The sequence below is a fragment of the Mus caroli genome, unplaced genomic scaffold (assembly GCF_978045245.1).
Source record: "Mus caroli unplaced genomic scaffold, Mus_caroli_1 scaffold_1, whole genome shotgun sequence".
Classification (NCBI taxonomy): domain Eukaryota; kingdom Metazoa; phylum Chordata; class Mammalia; order Rodentia; family Muridae; genus Mus; species Mus caroli.
In genome coordinates this window covers 156273484-156290524 of record NW_028227256.1, presented here as the reverse complement: position 1 = coordinate 156290524, position 17041 = coordinate 156273484, and the positions used below count along the sequence as shown (strand labels likewise).

General features: G+C 40.3%; 1 protein-coding gene across 1 annotated transcript in view; it reads left to right on the top strand.

The window, feature by feature from the left end:
* The window catches only part of Pappa2 (pappalysin 2), a 236401-nt gene extending 219872 nt beyond the window's left edge, over nucleotides 1-16529 (top strand). Inside the window, exons 21-22 of the mRNA XM_021175322.3 lie at nucleotides 13935-14033; nucleotides 15974-16529. Of these exons, the coding sequence (XP_021030981.1) occupies nucleotides 13935-14033; nucleotides 15974-16048 (174 nt within the window). The 3' untranslated portion in view covers nucleotides 16049-16529. The remainder of the gene's footprint in view (nucleotides 1-13934; nucleotides 14034-15973) is intronic.
* Nucleotides 16530-17041: the final 512 nt, after the last annotated feature.

Genomic DNA, 17041 nt, shown 5'->3' with positions numbered 1-17041 from the left:
ACTTAAACCAATAGGTTTCAGTAAATATTCTGACCTCAGTGTTTAAACACTTATGATTTACTTCACATACAAGCAACAACAAAAATAAAAACTATAAGGAATGTTTTGTTTAAATACTTAACAGCTTCCTAAATAAGTAAATTATTTTCTTGTTTCCTCAAACAACATTACTTTTTGTTGTTGCTCCAACTGAGATCCAAGTCACATTTCAGTATTTTATTATGATAGCACCCCACTTATGACACCAATTTCTTTCATTTAAAAAATTAAAGAATTGGCTTTTCAATTATGTAATGTCCAGTGTTACTCTAGAACAGCCACCCATCTACCTTACTCTTTCAGCCTCTCCACACTGTCTCCATGGTTACCTCTAGACAGGCAAAGAACAGAGAGGGCACTAATTACCAAAAAATATCTCATAATTTATATTTGGTTTCCCAATGATCTTAAGCCCACTCTAAGTGTGGCAGGAAACATAATACCATTATATACTCAGACAGCTGCTGAGCATTAAAAGTCTCAGCAAGAGAGGAGGTGATATGATTTGTAATTTACCAATTTATGATTTAGATTGTAGAATACTGTCATCTCTTTCCTGAACTGATGGAGCAATACAATGTTCATCTACTGGTTGGAGAATATGTGGTAGTTAGGTATGAGGATGAGCAGTGTTGAAGAGAAAGTCAACTGGATTGAAAGAACAGGTTGATAGATTCAAGTACCATGGCCTTATCTGTCATACTGCATACTGGTAACAGTTTGGACAAAAACAAACAACAACAAAACAATACCCGCTCAATACAAACAAACCAACACACAAAACAAAATACACAGTCAGGATGTCCTCAACCCAGTACTTGAACTCCTGCTATGCAGGGACAAGAAGTCTTGGCTCTTACTTATTCAGTTGGAGATGTGTGCTTTTTCTTCCCCTGCCAACTTTGAACATCTAGTTAAACCAGCTTCTAGAGGGTACCAAGCCTAGACAGTCTTCTATAACTTCAGTTAAATTGAATATCAATTTATATAAATGTTAACATTCCCATTTTCCTATGTAATACTTGTTTTGGTCAGCTGTGCTTGCCTTTGGTAAATGTCCCTATTCATTAAAAATGGAATATTGGGATTCTGAAGTAGAATTAGTATTTTATATTTATATTATGTAAACCTGATAGTAAATGAAATCTGCATTATGCAGACATGAAAAACCTTGAATAAACACAGATGAAGCCTATTCCCCACTGTCCTTGCCCTTGCTGTCGGAATGCTTAAGTTTAATTTTCACCTCTGTTGCGCATTCCCCAAGTGACCTTGGGGCATGGCCTTTTGCCTCATTTTCCTCATCAGTGAAATATGGATGAGCATATTAATCTGCCTCACCAGGCGATATGAGGACTAATTAAAAAATGAGATTAGATTTAACCAAGGTCTTCTAATGTTGGAAATATTAAGCTTGGTGATGCATATCTGAATGCTATTTGATTTCCAGGAATGATCTCTGTCTTTGGAGACTCCTATGACCTTGAGGATATTGTAGTTAAAATGTGAGTTCCTACAGCCTTCTTGTGTTGTTCATTCACTCTGATATTGTACAGTGTGCCCATTCTGATAGCTAGACCTGTCCAGACAAGCTTGGTGTGGAATAGCAGAAGACATGGGTCTTTTTAACCTTCGATACTTACTTCCTGTGTCATCATCATCATCATCATCATCATCATTTTTATTTATTCTATTCCTTCTTGTCCCCCTCCCTCTCCTTTTGCTTCTTCCTCTGCACCCTCCTCTGTTTACATGGAAGCCAGAAGAACTGTCAACATCATTCTCTACCATTATCCACCTCATTTTTTGAGAAAATGTTTCTTACTGAACCTGGAACTATGTGCCTTAAAGCTACTACTATAGGCAGGAAACCATTAGAAATACCACTAAGCCCTAAGCATGCCCCTGTCTCTGCAGCTCACAGAACTAGGACTATGGACTCTTGTGGTCATGTCTGGCTTTCTACATGAGTGCTAGAGATTTCAACTCAAGCCCCCATGTTCATTTACCAAGAATTCTTACCCATGGAATCATCTTCCCAGCCCTCCAGCCCTCTCCTTTTATTTATTCATGCTCTTCTTCTTCTTCTTCTTCTTCTTCTTCTTCTTCTTCTTCTTCTTCTTCTTCTTCTTCTTCTTCTTCTTCTTCTTCTTCTTCTCCTCCTCCTCCTCCTCCTCCTCCTCCTCCTTCTCCTCCTCCTCCTCCTCCTCCTCCTTCTCCTCCTTCTTCTCCTCCTCCTCCTCCCCCCCTCCTCCTCCTCCTCCTTCTCCTCCTTCTCCTCCTCCTCCTCCTCCTCCTCCTTCTCCTCCTTCTTCTCCTCCTCCTCCTCCCCCCCTCCTCCTCCTCCTTCTCCTCCTTCTCCTCCTCCTCCTCCTCCTCCCTCCTCCTTCTTCTCCTCCTCCTTCTCCCCCCCCCCCTCCTCCTCCTCCTCCTCCTCCTCCTCCTCCTCCTCCTCCTCCTCCTCCTTCTTCTTCTTCTTCTTCTTCTTCTTCTTCTTCTTCTTCTTCTTCTTCTTAAACTGCTGGGAATGTGGAAGGGATCAATAAATGCTTAAATTGATAAATTTACTAAACAACTTGTGTTTAGCTCATGCTCACTCCATGTCTCTGTCTCTCTGTCATTCCACCTCTCTGTCTGTCTCTCTGTCTGTGTGTCTCTGTCGTCTCTGTCTCTGTCTGTCTGTCTGTCTGTCTCCCTCTCTCTCTCTCTCACACACACACATACACTCAGAAAGAAAGAGAGACAGAGAGAGAAAGAGAGAAAGTTAACAAAGTTGTTTCCAATTTTTAAAGAGATCTCTAGCTCCACTGGGTTATTCTGAGAAGGATATGTTTTTCTTCTTATGTCCTTTATTGTTAAAATAGAGATTATCTCATAGTTTATTTTCTTGCAGATACCTTTTAGACTTTGGTTCTGAGTATATCAGATGCTTTCCAGAGGTGGAGCATATGTAGATACTGTGGTGAGATGATGAGAATCTTCAGAGGGGTACATGCAGCATGGAGGTGGGGATGGTGGAAGAAAGAACAGGTGAATGGACAAACTTCGATGACATCTGTGGCTGAACCTCCACTCTCAACAGTAGAGCAAGCAGACTGTGTAACTGGATATTTCAGATACTTTTGTTGATAGGCCTTGTTAGTATTATTGCCAATTTCTGTATTATTGACCTATTGCTCTGTTGCCAAGTGGGTGGGTTACACTAACCTTTAGTTGCAGAATTTAAAGAGACAGGAAGAGTGATGTGTTTGTCTAGAAGCCACCCTGGAGGGTAGTTGAATGCTCTATTCTCACAGACAGGGAACCATCAGGACTCAGTTTCCAGAACCATTGTGGTCAGGAAGTAATCACAAAGAAAGAGCTGCTGGTTCCAGGTTATTCAATGATATCATTATTGACTGTATTGCATGCCAGTGCGCATGATAAGGAACTATTATCTCTTTTATTTTTTAACCGTTCCTGTTTTTTAAATGAGGAAACTAGGTGTCTGACCATGCCATTCGCTTTCCAAAGCTACAGAGCTAGCAAATACAGAACCAGTAAGTGAATTCATTTCTATTGTAGTGTAAAATGAGTAAATGATTAAATCCAGAGAAAGAAGTACATGACATAAACTAAGAAGGAGAATGTTTTAAGACACTGAGAGATGAGTGTGGGGTGCTGACCACCACCTGTTAGGCCACCTCCCTGGGCTTTGCAAGCTCAGTCCAAGGAAGAAGAGGCAGAGGAAGTATACCAATGAACTCTGCCTATCTGTTCTCAGAGTCTCAAAAACATGGAGCAAAACAGATGCAATTGATCAGTGGATGAGTGGCTAAGACACACAGACAAGCATCCCGTAGATAAAGAGAATGTAAACAAGACACTTTCACGAAGAATAGGTTCCATATGGGTGAAAGTGAAATGGAATAGACCAACCAATTAGCAGAGAACAGAAGAGCCAGCTGACATCCCAGGATGGCGTGTCAGGTTGAGGCAGAGAACCACAAAAATCAGCCACACAAATTGAATTGTCCATAGACACAAGAACTTAAAAACTAGACTGGCCTAAAAGAAACAAGCATGCTGGCAAGAAAATATTCTAGAATAAACACAACCCATCCCTCTTGCCATTCCTCAATTTAACTGGACCTGGATATTCCCAAGGGGTCATAAAGTTGTCCTGTTTAAGTTGTAGAGAAAGCCTGGCAGAGATTGGACTGAACAGAAAGTGTTCTGGGTCCCTCTAGACCCATGTTTACATGGGAAAGTAACATGTATACAGCTTCTCGCTGTCAGAGTAGACAGGTTTGGCTGCCTGATTATGCTGAGTCCCATGACTCAGTCCCTGGAGTGTGGCAAGGAGGATTCTCTCTAGCTGGGCTTTCAGTGAGCAAATTGTTTAATAAAAACATAACGTGATTCAAATAGTCAAAATGTTATAAACCTTTATCTCCACCAATCTTCTCCCCAAATCTAAGCACTCAGCTCTTTCTGGCAATGTCCCTTCATCACCCCGTGTCTGCTTGCTTTTAGCCACTCCACATTACAAGCAGTCAGCTCTGTCCTTCTCAGCTCAGGCTATTTGATCTGAACTTCTCCTAGCTCATTCTGCCCCAGTTCTCTCCCAAACACTCTGTATTGTCCTCAGATCCACCCTATAAAGTATAGCTTTTGTCATGTTCTTCTGCTCAAAAAGCTCTTCAGTTGTTCCCTATTGTCTTCAGGATATGGACCAAATTCCTCTGGAAAGAAATTTTTATACAGTTCCAAACTTGGATCATTAATTTTGAAGCAGAAAACCACAGATATATCTTTTCTTTCTTTTATTCCTTTTTTTCATGTCAAATCTTGGCTGATCTTTAGCTTTCCTACTGGGGTTATTCTTTTTAATTCTTCGCTCAAATCTTACTCATTCTTCAAAGATTAAGTCTAATCCCATATACTACATAAAAGTTGTTCTAAGTATACCATCTCTCACCTTTGTGAATGACTGAAGATCTTATTCGTGTGGTGTTATTAATTAGTCAGGGGATTCTTTTCATTTGCTTCCAATGATGTTTCTGCTGTCTCTGATGCTTCTCATATTCTGCCTCATTCTGTGTGTTAGCAACAAAAACCTTCTTAAGACAATAACTTTGTTATATATCAAATGTACTACGATACCCTGTATATAGGAGACACACAAAATATGTATAAATTAGGTGTGTCAAGATTTTAGCTATGAGTATCATACTTGACTCATAATAAATGTTTTGACATTCAGCATCTTTTTTTAAATTTAAACTTTATATTTATATTTGTGCTTGTTTGTATGTGTACATACCTACCTTTCTATACATATATTCTCTGTGTGCGTGTCCACAGAGGCTAGAAGAGGTCATGTGATTCCCAAGAACTGGAAGTACAAGTTGTTGTAAGACTCTTGGTGTAGGTGCTGGGAACTGACTTCAGTCTTTTATAAGAGCAGAACGGGCTTTTAACTACTGAGCCATCTCTCTAGCCAGATATTTGATTTCTCATAGATTTATGTGACATTGGCCTTTCCTAGGACAAAAGGTGGCTAGTCACACTGATGACTTTGCTGGGGAACTGTACCATGTGTGTAATGGGGAAGGCTGAAGTGAAGAATGTGTGAACATGTGAATCACAGTGCTAGAGGTCCTGTGAGCCTGACAGACCTGGACATCAGCCAGTGATGCTGATGCTGTTCTAAGTCACATTATGTGACAGTTACCATCTTTTGTCTTTAAAATATGTGTGATAGCACCACCAACCATATTTGTTTATTGTGAGGATTCATGGGCATGCATTTTAGGGTACATAGCATGTACTACATAGCATTTTAAAAAATCATTTTGCTTGTTGGGAAGACGATGTTTTATAAAGATAGTTGGACCTTTAGGTTTGTTACTAGTGCCCGAAGATATAGAGGAAGTGTGTGTGTGTGTGTGTGTGTGTGTGTGTGTGTGTGTATTATATAAAATCTATATTATAATCATGTGTTAATAATTATACAGGCTGTCTTGCAGATGTGAGATGGAGTATCTATGTGTTGTATCATATATGTGTGCCATAGATGTGTATATATATATATATATATATATATATATATATATGGCTACACATACTTACATATATGCATCCATTTATATATTATATATATACAAAAGAGAGAAAACAGGTTCTCTGACCTCTAGTTCACATCTAAAACAGACTCAACAAAAACTGGGTGGAGTCCCACTCAGAGGGAACATACTGCCTCGACAAGGTCTTCTCTCCTACTGTGGTTTCCCTAAATAGCTTTTCCTTAGGACTCTCCACTTTTCCCTCTAAACTTCCCTTAGTGGGATTAACTGCTGGAAAAGAGAGCAAGGGAAAAGATGGGAGAGACAGAAGTAAAAGAGAACAGAATGAGAGAGAATGGGAAATTAAAAAATTAAGACACACAGCAAACAGCAGGAAGGCCAAGAAAAATATTTAATCCAAACAATGAATATTGTCATTTCCTCCCACAGTCTGCATTCCCAGTCATCATCCATGGGCCATCTTAGGAAGCCAAGAAATGTTGAGCTGCCTGGCATGTGTGCATACATGGTAGGGGGTAGGGATGAGCATGCATGTTGGAGCTCTGGTAGAACATTCCAGTGGCCAGCTTAGCCTGCCTCTACCTCCCATGAGCTGAAGGCTATCCAAGGAGCCAGAGACCAGAAGCAGAGGGAGGAGAAAGCTCCAGGATTACATGGAAGTCCAACACTCTTCCAAGACCCTTTGCTTCATTTTCTTACCTATCCTCACCTTCACAAGAATGTGTGTTCTTAAGCTGAGCAACCATTGAATGTTCCATTTATAGAGTCAGTAGCCTGGAAGGGGTAGCTGATGGAGACAAGGAGGGACTGAGAGAGTAGCCACCTACTGTGGTGACCAAAGGAAGGCACCAGAAGGACCCGTCCCACATAGCATGATGGTCACAGTGGCCTGAAATTCTACTGTTTTCCTCTGAGTCTTTGAGAGTCTACTGTGAGCAAGCCTATACCTAGAAGGTTATATTAAGCCATTGTGATAGTCAAATCATGCTTTCCTCAAACCTCAGGCCACCTCCTCATGGTCTGTTTCATTTAACAGTGAGAAAAACCTCAGGGCATATGAATTATCCAAATCAATACATACCAAACTTCTCTTCACCCAGTCTTGCCTCTTCGCACAAGGTGATCCAGTCTTGGAGGTGCTTGCCTACCCCAAGACAGGAATAGATGGGGTGGGCAGAGTTAGAGTTAAGGGTAGGAAAGGCATGACAGACATGAGAATTCAGAGTAAACATGTATCTGTGCCAGGAAATCATGTAATGAGCTCTAACTGGCTCCAAGGTACAGAGCTGTACATCTCTCCATAAAGTCCTATCTAAGCCACACTACTCTTGCAAGCTTTTCATCCATCTTTCTGTTGAGAGTCATGGTAGTGGCTATTGCTAGTGGGGGTTGAGGAGGGCCCACCTAAAGGCCTCATTTACAGATACAGTATTTTATGCCTCCTATCTGTCACCAAAGCCACGTGACACATTCTTGCAGACTCCGAGAGCTCCTAGTTCTCTACCTTTATACCAACTGCAAAACTCACTTTAACTTAGAACTGAGAGGTTACCACTATGGTTTTGAGAATTACCCTAGTCTATAGAGCCCAGAAAGGCTTTCCTCTTCTGTTTTTTGTTTGTTTGTTTGTTTGTTTTTGTTTTTTTTACATATTTGATACATATTTCTGTATACCTGACCATTGCTCTCTCACAACTCCTCTATTTTTTATGAATGTGAGTGGTCAGGATACTGTCCAAGCTAGAAACATTTGTGATTGTCCCAAAAGTGTTGGTGGCAGAATCTTGAGGTTTTGCTTTTGGGGGTCTTCATTCAGAGAAGTCATTCACCAGCCTATGAGGCCTACAGTAGAAGTAGCCTCTCTCTTGCTTTCATGAAACTGAGCTATTAAGTACTTGCTGTGGGTCAAACACTGTCCTAATCATTGAGGCTCCATTTGTTCACCCACCCCTTAGAGTAATCCTGTGAGGTGTCCAAGCAAATGTGCTGTTGTTTATAGCAAAGTGACTTACTCAGAACATAGCAGGGGAATTGAGCAAGGCAGGACTCTGAGCAATTGTCCATCAAACATGGTGTCTATGCTCTTAATCTTCATGCAGGCACCAAAATCTTTATGATTTCTGAGTTAGAAGTGATGGAGCTCTGGGTCCGTTGAAGGAGATGAAACCTTTCAGAGAAGGAAGCCCTGTGATCTAGCTTTGCTTGCTCTAAATTGCTCTAATCTAATTTTCTTTCAACAATTTTTGTCCATGGATATTGACTTCTTATGGCACATATCAGGTAGACATAAACAGAATACATTGATGCTTTCTTCCATTTGCCTTCTCTGTAGGTTTGGACAAGAAGAAGCTTGAGTTCCTATTCAGAGTCCATAAATCTATATATGAACCACTGACACATTGTAGACTACAAGACTAGACCCCAAGCCAAGCAAGGTGGCATAGGACTATGATAGAAGTTATTGGAGTGGCTGAACTGGGCTACAGAGTGAGTTCGAGTACATCAATGAACACTCAGCAAGACCATCAGAAAACGAAAGGGTAGTGGATATAGTTCAATGGTGGATTGGTTTCCTAACATATGGAAGGATCTAGATCCACTCCCTAGTCCTAAAAGATGAAAGACTAAAATGCCTAGTGTTCATGTCAGCTTCCCTCTGGTAGCCAAAAGAATGTGTGTATTCACTATTTTCTACAATGGCTTCTTGCTTATTGACTATAGTCTTGAGAATTGGTCTTCAAGGTGGTGCTCCTTTAAGATAAAACTCCATCAGATTCTTGACATCTTAGATATTCATGAGTTCAGCAAAAGCTTAGGCTTGAGTTATGAAGACTTCAGAGATAATAATAAGCAGGACCAGACCTCCCTGGTCTTCCAAGTAAGCTGTGTTACCTGTATAGTGTTAGCATGTGGCTGTGCCTTTCTTTAGAGTCCTCATGAGCTTCCTTATTAAAATAGCAACAGTGTCCCTTACTCTAACACACATTGTGAAGACCTGTGATCTAGTCATTCCTACCACAACTTGGTTGCTGATTTGCAATCACTAAGATTTTGTGATTTGCTGTCTTCTTTCTGTTCTGGTTTTCATTTTCTTTCTCATTTGTTCCCTGAAGAATTTATCCTTCTTTCTGAAAATCTTAGCAGTGAAACTGAGAGAATGTTTTAAAATTTTTTTTAAGTTTTTGAGCAGTTACATTTTCTTGCATACTTAAATTTGGTTGCCCCCTCCACATGGCCCTCATTCTCCTGCCTCACGTACCCCTTCCACCACATATCCTCCATTTTCATTTCAGGTGACTTATACAGAACAAGTTTCCAGATTCTATATTTGACTTCTTCCTTGCAGGAACTGATGCATATAAATTCTCTAATATGTACTAGAAATATATAAATATATAATAGAAATACATGAATATGCTCATAGAAACGATGTGATTCTAATGAAGCAGCTTGTCTATAGAGTGTCCTATCAAAGGAAGACTAGTGAAAAGGAGGGACATGGTCATAGATTATGCATAGTACAAGGCAAGGTTGAGAAGGAAGGCAGGCAAGATGTCATCATTATTGAGGAGCCCGAGTATGATGAAACTTGATCCACAGGTCAGCCTACTATCTGGAGCCTAGTCATAGCTTCTCTAGAAAGAGACAACTTTGGAGTCCTGAGACAGGACTAATCAAAATGAACAAATGGATGTGCTCTGATTTCTCATCTGTGTAACAGTAAACTTTGTCTAGAAATGACATATAGAGAGAAAACAGTGCTTAGTATCAGGTCAAGCTTTTATGTCTACTTCTGGTTTAAGTCATCCCTGTAATCAAACAAAAATTTGTGCACCAATGATTCCAAAGGGAGAATCCCATCTGGTCAAGTTCCCAGCCTTTATATTAGCAAAGCAGGATGGTGGGAGTTCAAACTTCCTTCCTAGAACATAGTTGTGGTCTTAGGTGCTATTTTAAGCTGCAGAAGAAAAAAAATCTTGGCATTGTCCAAGAAATGGCTGTGTTGCAGGCTTATCAGTCAAAATTCATGAAACTCCCTTGAGGGTGGGTTCTATGGCAAGCTGAATGAGGTCTCCTTCTCTACTGTCATCTTTCTTCACCTTTGATTGTTCTTTCAGTCTTGTCTCGGTGGACTCACCTAGTCTTAGACTGTTCTCCTGAGAAGACAGAAGGAGCAGAATCAATCTCCCAAAGGGGTTCCTCTCATCTGTAGATCTGAGTCAAGTTATTTCTCAGCCAAATTTTAGTGCTAGTCCATCAAACTGTAGGCTACTAACAGTGGTCATCCTCAAGAACTATAGCTATATTTTCACTACCTCAGTATCCCTTTAACAGAATCCTGCATATATAGGTATAGAATCAAGAATGTTCACTGTTTGGCTGAATGACTAAAACCAAAGGCAACAGAGAGAGCCACCATCTCTGTGGCTCAGTCTGTTGGGGCAGGAGCCACAAACAACCAGTCTTTGTACACAATGGGAATAACTCAATCTGTTTACAAGAAACCTTCTGTAATAGTAGAATTAATGAAGAGAAAATTGAATTTATTTTAGTGTAGCTCCCAAAACTATACAGATAAACTGGCATGTGTTCCAAGTGTACTTATGTTGATTATTTATCTGATTGTCTCACTTTCTTGTGATACAACTACCATCTACTACCAAGAGGCCAGTAAGATAAGCCTTTCTGTAACAACCAAAATAGCTACCATAAAGGGAATGCATCATGAGAAGAGCAACTCAAGCACTGCCTTTGATATAAGAATTTATTTTAGTTATGATCTGTAGGCTTGGAATTCTGTCTCAATGTTATATAACAAGAAAAATGAATGTGGGGTGTGTGTGTGTGTGTACACTTGCACATGCATCAGAGGAATCAAATTTAGTACAGAAATAAATCTTTCTCAACACTGAGGAGAACTAATGTTCATATGATGACTTTTGTTACATAAGTACCTGCATTTTTTAGGGTTTTTTTTCTTGTCAGCATGATATAAAATGAGATTAAAAAGTGACCTCTGAGAAGTAAGATTCAGATTTTTGAAAAGCGCACTTGCACAGGACACCTTACAGTATAAATGAGTTGGACATTCTAGATGGGGAAAGCTACACAGGACGGAAACCTTCCCAGCCCCAGTCTCTCAAGAGGTAGCCTGAAGAGAGGAATTGTGTACTGAATCTCATATCTTCAGCTGTTGAGCTGAAAGTCCACTCTACCCCATCTTTGAATGCTTTCAAATATTGGATCAAGCAGTCATTTTTCCTCCCCCCCCCTTTTCCTTTGTATCTTTGGATTCAAACAGTCTTCCCAGGCACATGTTGCTAGAGGAGACTCTTGTTTGTTGAGGGTGGAGTGGTTGGTTTTGGCATGTTAGGGGAGGGGCAATTAATTCTAGTAGGTATTTAGTATATTAAAAACTTGAGTCTTTCCAAAATTTCCTCTGTATTTATGGCCCCCCCTTTTATAAGTTCTTTCCTCTCTGTATGACCCTTTAAAAGTAAAAAATAAACATCTTTTAGAGATCAATGCAATAGAAGCCCATTGAGGCCTAGAGAAGATCACCTAGGGAGTTACTGCTTCATCGTAGGTTCCCTTATGTTCTTGAGAAGAGAAGCCATCCATGGTAAAGATGTTACAAGGAACAATTACACAGTATTCCTCCCTAAAACATTTCAAAAAGTAAAGGCTGGATCAGGAGGAATGGCTGTTTGTAATGTTTTTTATTACAAGCATAACGACCAAAGTTTAATCCCAGAACTCCTGTTAAAAACAAACAAGCAGGGTTTTGTGATACACATTTCTAATACTACTGTTACAAAGGCAGAAACAAACAGATCTCTAAGGCTCTCTGGCCATGCATACTTGATAAGTTTCATCTGAAAACAATAACCAAAACAAAAACAAATGGCACAAATGGCATCTGTGGAATGGTACCTAAAGTTGTCTTCTTATCTCCCCAAGGATGCATGCATGCACTGGCACACACATAAATATACATACATGCATATACAGAGTATAAGCTATTTTTTTAAAGGACAGCATCCTCTCCATTCTAAATAGCATGCTACATGCAGCAGTGGAGAGATATGTGAGGTGAGTTTTTATAATTATAGCTGTCATATACATGGTTAATAAAAAAGGAGCTGACCAAGTTTGGCCAATTAATTAGTCAAGGTTGAAGGGAGATTATTTAGTACTAGGTAGATAAATTATTCTCTAAGCACTTGAAAAAGGAAAACAAAGAATCTTTCAAGATGGATCTGGTCCCCCAAGTTATGATTATGTATGCATCTCAAGCTTTCAGGGACAAAAGTAACTGGTCCTGTGTGAAAGACAAATGCTCATCTTTGAATCTTCTTCCTCCCAGAGAAGCCTGTGTTGCAAACAGAATCCATTTCCCTTCTGCTCTCAGCTGACATGGCTATAGAGATGTGTGACAGATACCCAACAAATAGCATCTTTTCAATGGTTGGCAACTGGGTATAATCTGGGGTGAGATGTTCAAATGACCGTAGGACCCAAAAGAATAAGTCAAAACACTGAAGAAATGCCTTGGATGAGCAACTCATTTGCTGAACATAGCCATTACAGAATTGAGTGATCTATTTCATCAAAGCATGATGGACTATGGGATGATCTCTGTCTTTGACATTTAAGGAGGGTAGGGGAGAAGTGGTCTCCACTTGTACCTCGAAGGTGGTCTCAGGACACCAAATTTCTGTGACCCGAAGAACTTGTCCATGAATTGTTTCCTAACGGTTTACATTTGGCCATGAGATTCAGAGGGTAAGCCAGGGAAACGGTGTGGGTAGGCTGGCTGATAGAGCCTCCTGGATGCTGATAGAGCCTCCTGGATGCTGATAGAGCCTCCTGGATGCTGATAGAGCCTCCTGGATGCTGATAGAGCCTCCTGGATGCTCTATTGTCTATTTTCTTCAAGAGGCAGCTCTCTGGAGAAGCAATATATTGGTCTGCTGAACTGTTTTGTTTTGTTTTTAACTGCTTGTTGGTGTTCTTATCACACTTTCTCTTTTGGGGTGAAACATTCCATTAACTCTGGCTTAGTTTGGCCCCCTTTCCCATTTTGGTTCCTGTTAACTGATGGTGGTAATAGGAATGTAGGGAAATAAATCAGCCCTCTCTGCTCAAATGCTGTGTCTAGCTGCTGTGAGTCAGGTAGCTAGCTTAACATGAGGTGCATTATGTGCCAGTCCCAATGTCCTTAGCCTGGGATCACTTTGACCTTGGACAGAGAACATATATATCATCAAAACAAGCTGAGGACTTCTAGAGACTCTAAGTGCCAGGCTTCAGCAAAACCAAGAGGCAGGCATAAAAATGAAGAGAAGGAGCCTTACATACAAGATATGTGATAAATGATGCCTAACTCTTCCTAAATCTGGCTATGTGATTTGGGAGATTATCATGTATAGTTTTCTCACTGATAAAACCAACATTGTCACAAACACTGGTTGGTTGTTTTTGTTTTTTTTTGAAAATTAGCAGAATTAAAATGTAGAAGTAGAACATACATACTATAAAGATTTGTTATTACAAGAAAGCTAAGTAACTGGCCAGAGCATTTAATGATACAGGCAGTCCTCACACTAGACCAGAAACAGTTGCTTGGTGTGAAATCAGACAGTACCTTGGACACAAAGGTTTTTTTTTTCTTAAAGCTTTTCAATGTTTTGAGAATGTAGTTTGCCTTTTGGGTGCTCATTCACAATCTCTTGAGTATTTGGTTAATTTGGTTGGAGTCAGAGGTGATTTGGGGGAGTAGGAAGGGGGCAAGTTCCACAGGACACTGACTTTGTCTCTTTACAGCCTTTCCAAGCAGATGGTTGGTGTGACACTATCAATAACCGGGCCTACTGCAACTATGACGGGGGAGACTGCTGCTCTTCCACACTCTCTTCCAAGAAGGTAAGTGGAGTAACAGGGATGGGTGGAGAGGCCAAGGAACTAGTGGGGCTTTTGCTAGCTCTCCTTCACAGTGCATCATAACTGGCTCTTGCCCAGTCATTAAGAGGGAACTATAAGGATTAACACTGGAGAATCTGAAGTCACTGGGAGATTAAGTGATTAGGAGATTAGGTGGTGAGTGTGGCTTACCAAACTGCCAATCTAGTTGCTTATTGGACCAACAATGACTTTTCTTGCTTTCAGTCTGATGCCTATTTATTATTGATCAGACAAAACAGTGACTTTTCTTCCCTTGAGAGACCTAGTTTACCAACAAAAAGCTTCCCAGGTATTCCTCATCTTTGTAATTAAATCAAAAGCCCCAATAGTCCTATATCATCTGTTATAAATATATCATAGGAATGTGTCAGATTGCTACCTGGACCACTCTCTGAACCAGGTCAGTAATACTCCTTTGTCTGATATTTTCCTTGTCTCTGTTATTCTTGGTTCTGTTAGATCAATAGATAGGCTCCCTATGTCTGTAAAATTGAGTGAGCTGAAAATTTTCAATGTCATGAGTAAAAATCCAAGTGCTCTGAGGATATTTGAAGCTAATTGGCTAATTCAATGGATTTAAGATATACAGATGTTATTTCCTTCTCTATATGTAGCTCCACAATAAAGCCATGATCAACTGACTGGAATACCACATACAGTTTTTCTCTTCCAATCACTTACTGTGTGCCAGGCCCCATGCTCAGCTTTGTATATGAACAAAGTGACTTAACATGGAGTAATTAACCACTCATCAAATCACCAACCAATTTGGGCCTCTGTTTCTCTGAAAACTAATTGATCTTGAACTAAGAGAAACAAAACATGAACTTTGACCTTAAGACAGAAAAGAGGTCTATTACTTTCTATTCTTACTTGTGGAGAAAGTGACTCAAGAAGCTCATGTATATACAGGAAGACATGGCCACCTCGGAGGAGTCACTTAACTCTCCCAATTTTATCTCTGCAAACCTGGGTTTGTCTATGAATTTTAGTGTCTCTGGCTAGCAGACAGAAAATCTGAGGTTCGAAAGGCACATTATTTTACCTCTCTATTGACTTTATATCATGTTTTACTTCACATGTGCTAACAATCTCGTGGACAATCACTAAACCCATCCCTTCAGTGTATCTTCACTAATCTGTGACATTTATGTTCATTTCATTTAGTCATAGTACCTGAAAGGTAGAATATTTACCATTCTCATGTTTCAACATTGTCTTATATTTTCATTGTAGACACTCACAGGGAATTGCTTATTTGCTGCTAACAGTACAAATAGGACAGAAGCAACTTTTTCTGCACCATCTCTGCGATGGGATAATTACATAGACGTGAGATAACAGCTACACACAATGGGAAGGGAGATGCACTGTCTCGAAACCTCAAAGCATATCCTAGACTCAAGAAAGACAAAAGGTCATGCATATGAAGATGTCACAGATGATCCCCCTGCTCTCAGAGCATGGAGGAGTCAGAAAGATGAACATTTAGGGATTCTTCGCTAATGTATAGCAGCCGTGGTTCAATGAGGATTACAACAACAAAAAAATTAACTGGACATTATCAGTCTATTAGGAGTAATTCCAACAGTAGTTTTAGGTGTAAAATAAGGTATAAATGTGTTATACCATTCATTTGGCCCAACCACACAGATGTTGTCTGGAGGGTGGTACTGATGTCTTCTTACCTTATAGATGAAGAAAGGAAGAAATGAAGGATGACCTTGCCTAAAATGACATGGTATATAATAAAAGGAACCACTGTTAATTCTAGGTCTCTGATGCAAGCCTCCACTTTCATACTTCTTGTAGTACCAAGTGAGGAAAATTAAAGCCAGTTGAAAATTGTGAAGCTTGGCCCTAAAAAACGGATGATTTCAACTTCCTGTTCACTCCCCTAGGTCATTCCATTTGCTGCTGATTGTGACTTGGATGAATGCACCTGTCGAGACCCCAAGGCAGAAGAAAACCAGTAACTCTAGGAGCAGAGCCCACCTCCTCTGCCCTGGAGGCAGACTAAAAGAGAAGCTCCCGTAGCAGGATGCAAAGGGTGAATGAACAAGATAGGTTCCATGGTGGAAGGAGAGCCTAGAAGAGAGCCTTTAAGAAATGCAAGAGAATGTAGGTGCCAATTAATGCATTAAGTAGTCCAAGTAGGGAGGGATTAGAGGCAATTGTTTCTGTAAAAAGACACTTGGTTAGAAATGGAAGGAGAACTTGACAGACCCCTCCCCCCATCTGTACTCTGCTCCATCCTTCTCTCAACTCTCAATCTCCTCCCCACTCTGCACGCTGTCAGTGGCTCAGCCCCACCCAACATGTAAACCCATATCAAAATAGTAGAAGATAAGCTGCCAGGGACTCTGTCAATACCCATTTCAGATGGACTGTCATCTTTCAGGGCTCATCTACTCCAGACTGGCCCTTTGCCTTTCTTTTGTGTGGTCTCTCTCAAATAAGGAGGTTAGCTATTTCTTTATAAGTATTTAAACATAATTATATAAATATATTATATATTATATTTTTTGCTGTTTACTAAGCTACAGATTATCCATTGTTCCACAAATGCTGCTGTGAAGTTCATGTCCAGAGGGATACTGAAGCTTCGAGGACAGAAAGAAAGGTTCATTTGCCTTCTTCCCATAGATAGGGATTGGCAGGTCGGATGGGGAGAAGAGAGTCGATGGAATTCTGGATGCTAGCCTGTCAGCTGATCATCATTTTATGACCTGGGAGCTGGGCCTACTAAAAGGAGATAGACTTGGCATGCTAAGAGCAAGAGGCATGGAAAGTTACATGGGAACCTAGTTGGCAGTAGGTCCAGGAGAAATAGACAATGGTTTCTAAGTATCTACCAAAAGGAGCATACAAACTCTTCTATGCTTCTCAGAACTCTCAGTTGGAGCTGGTGAAGACCAGGGTCTTTTCCACTTCTCCATGCACTTAGTCCAAGTATAGCTGCCAGCCAG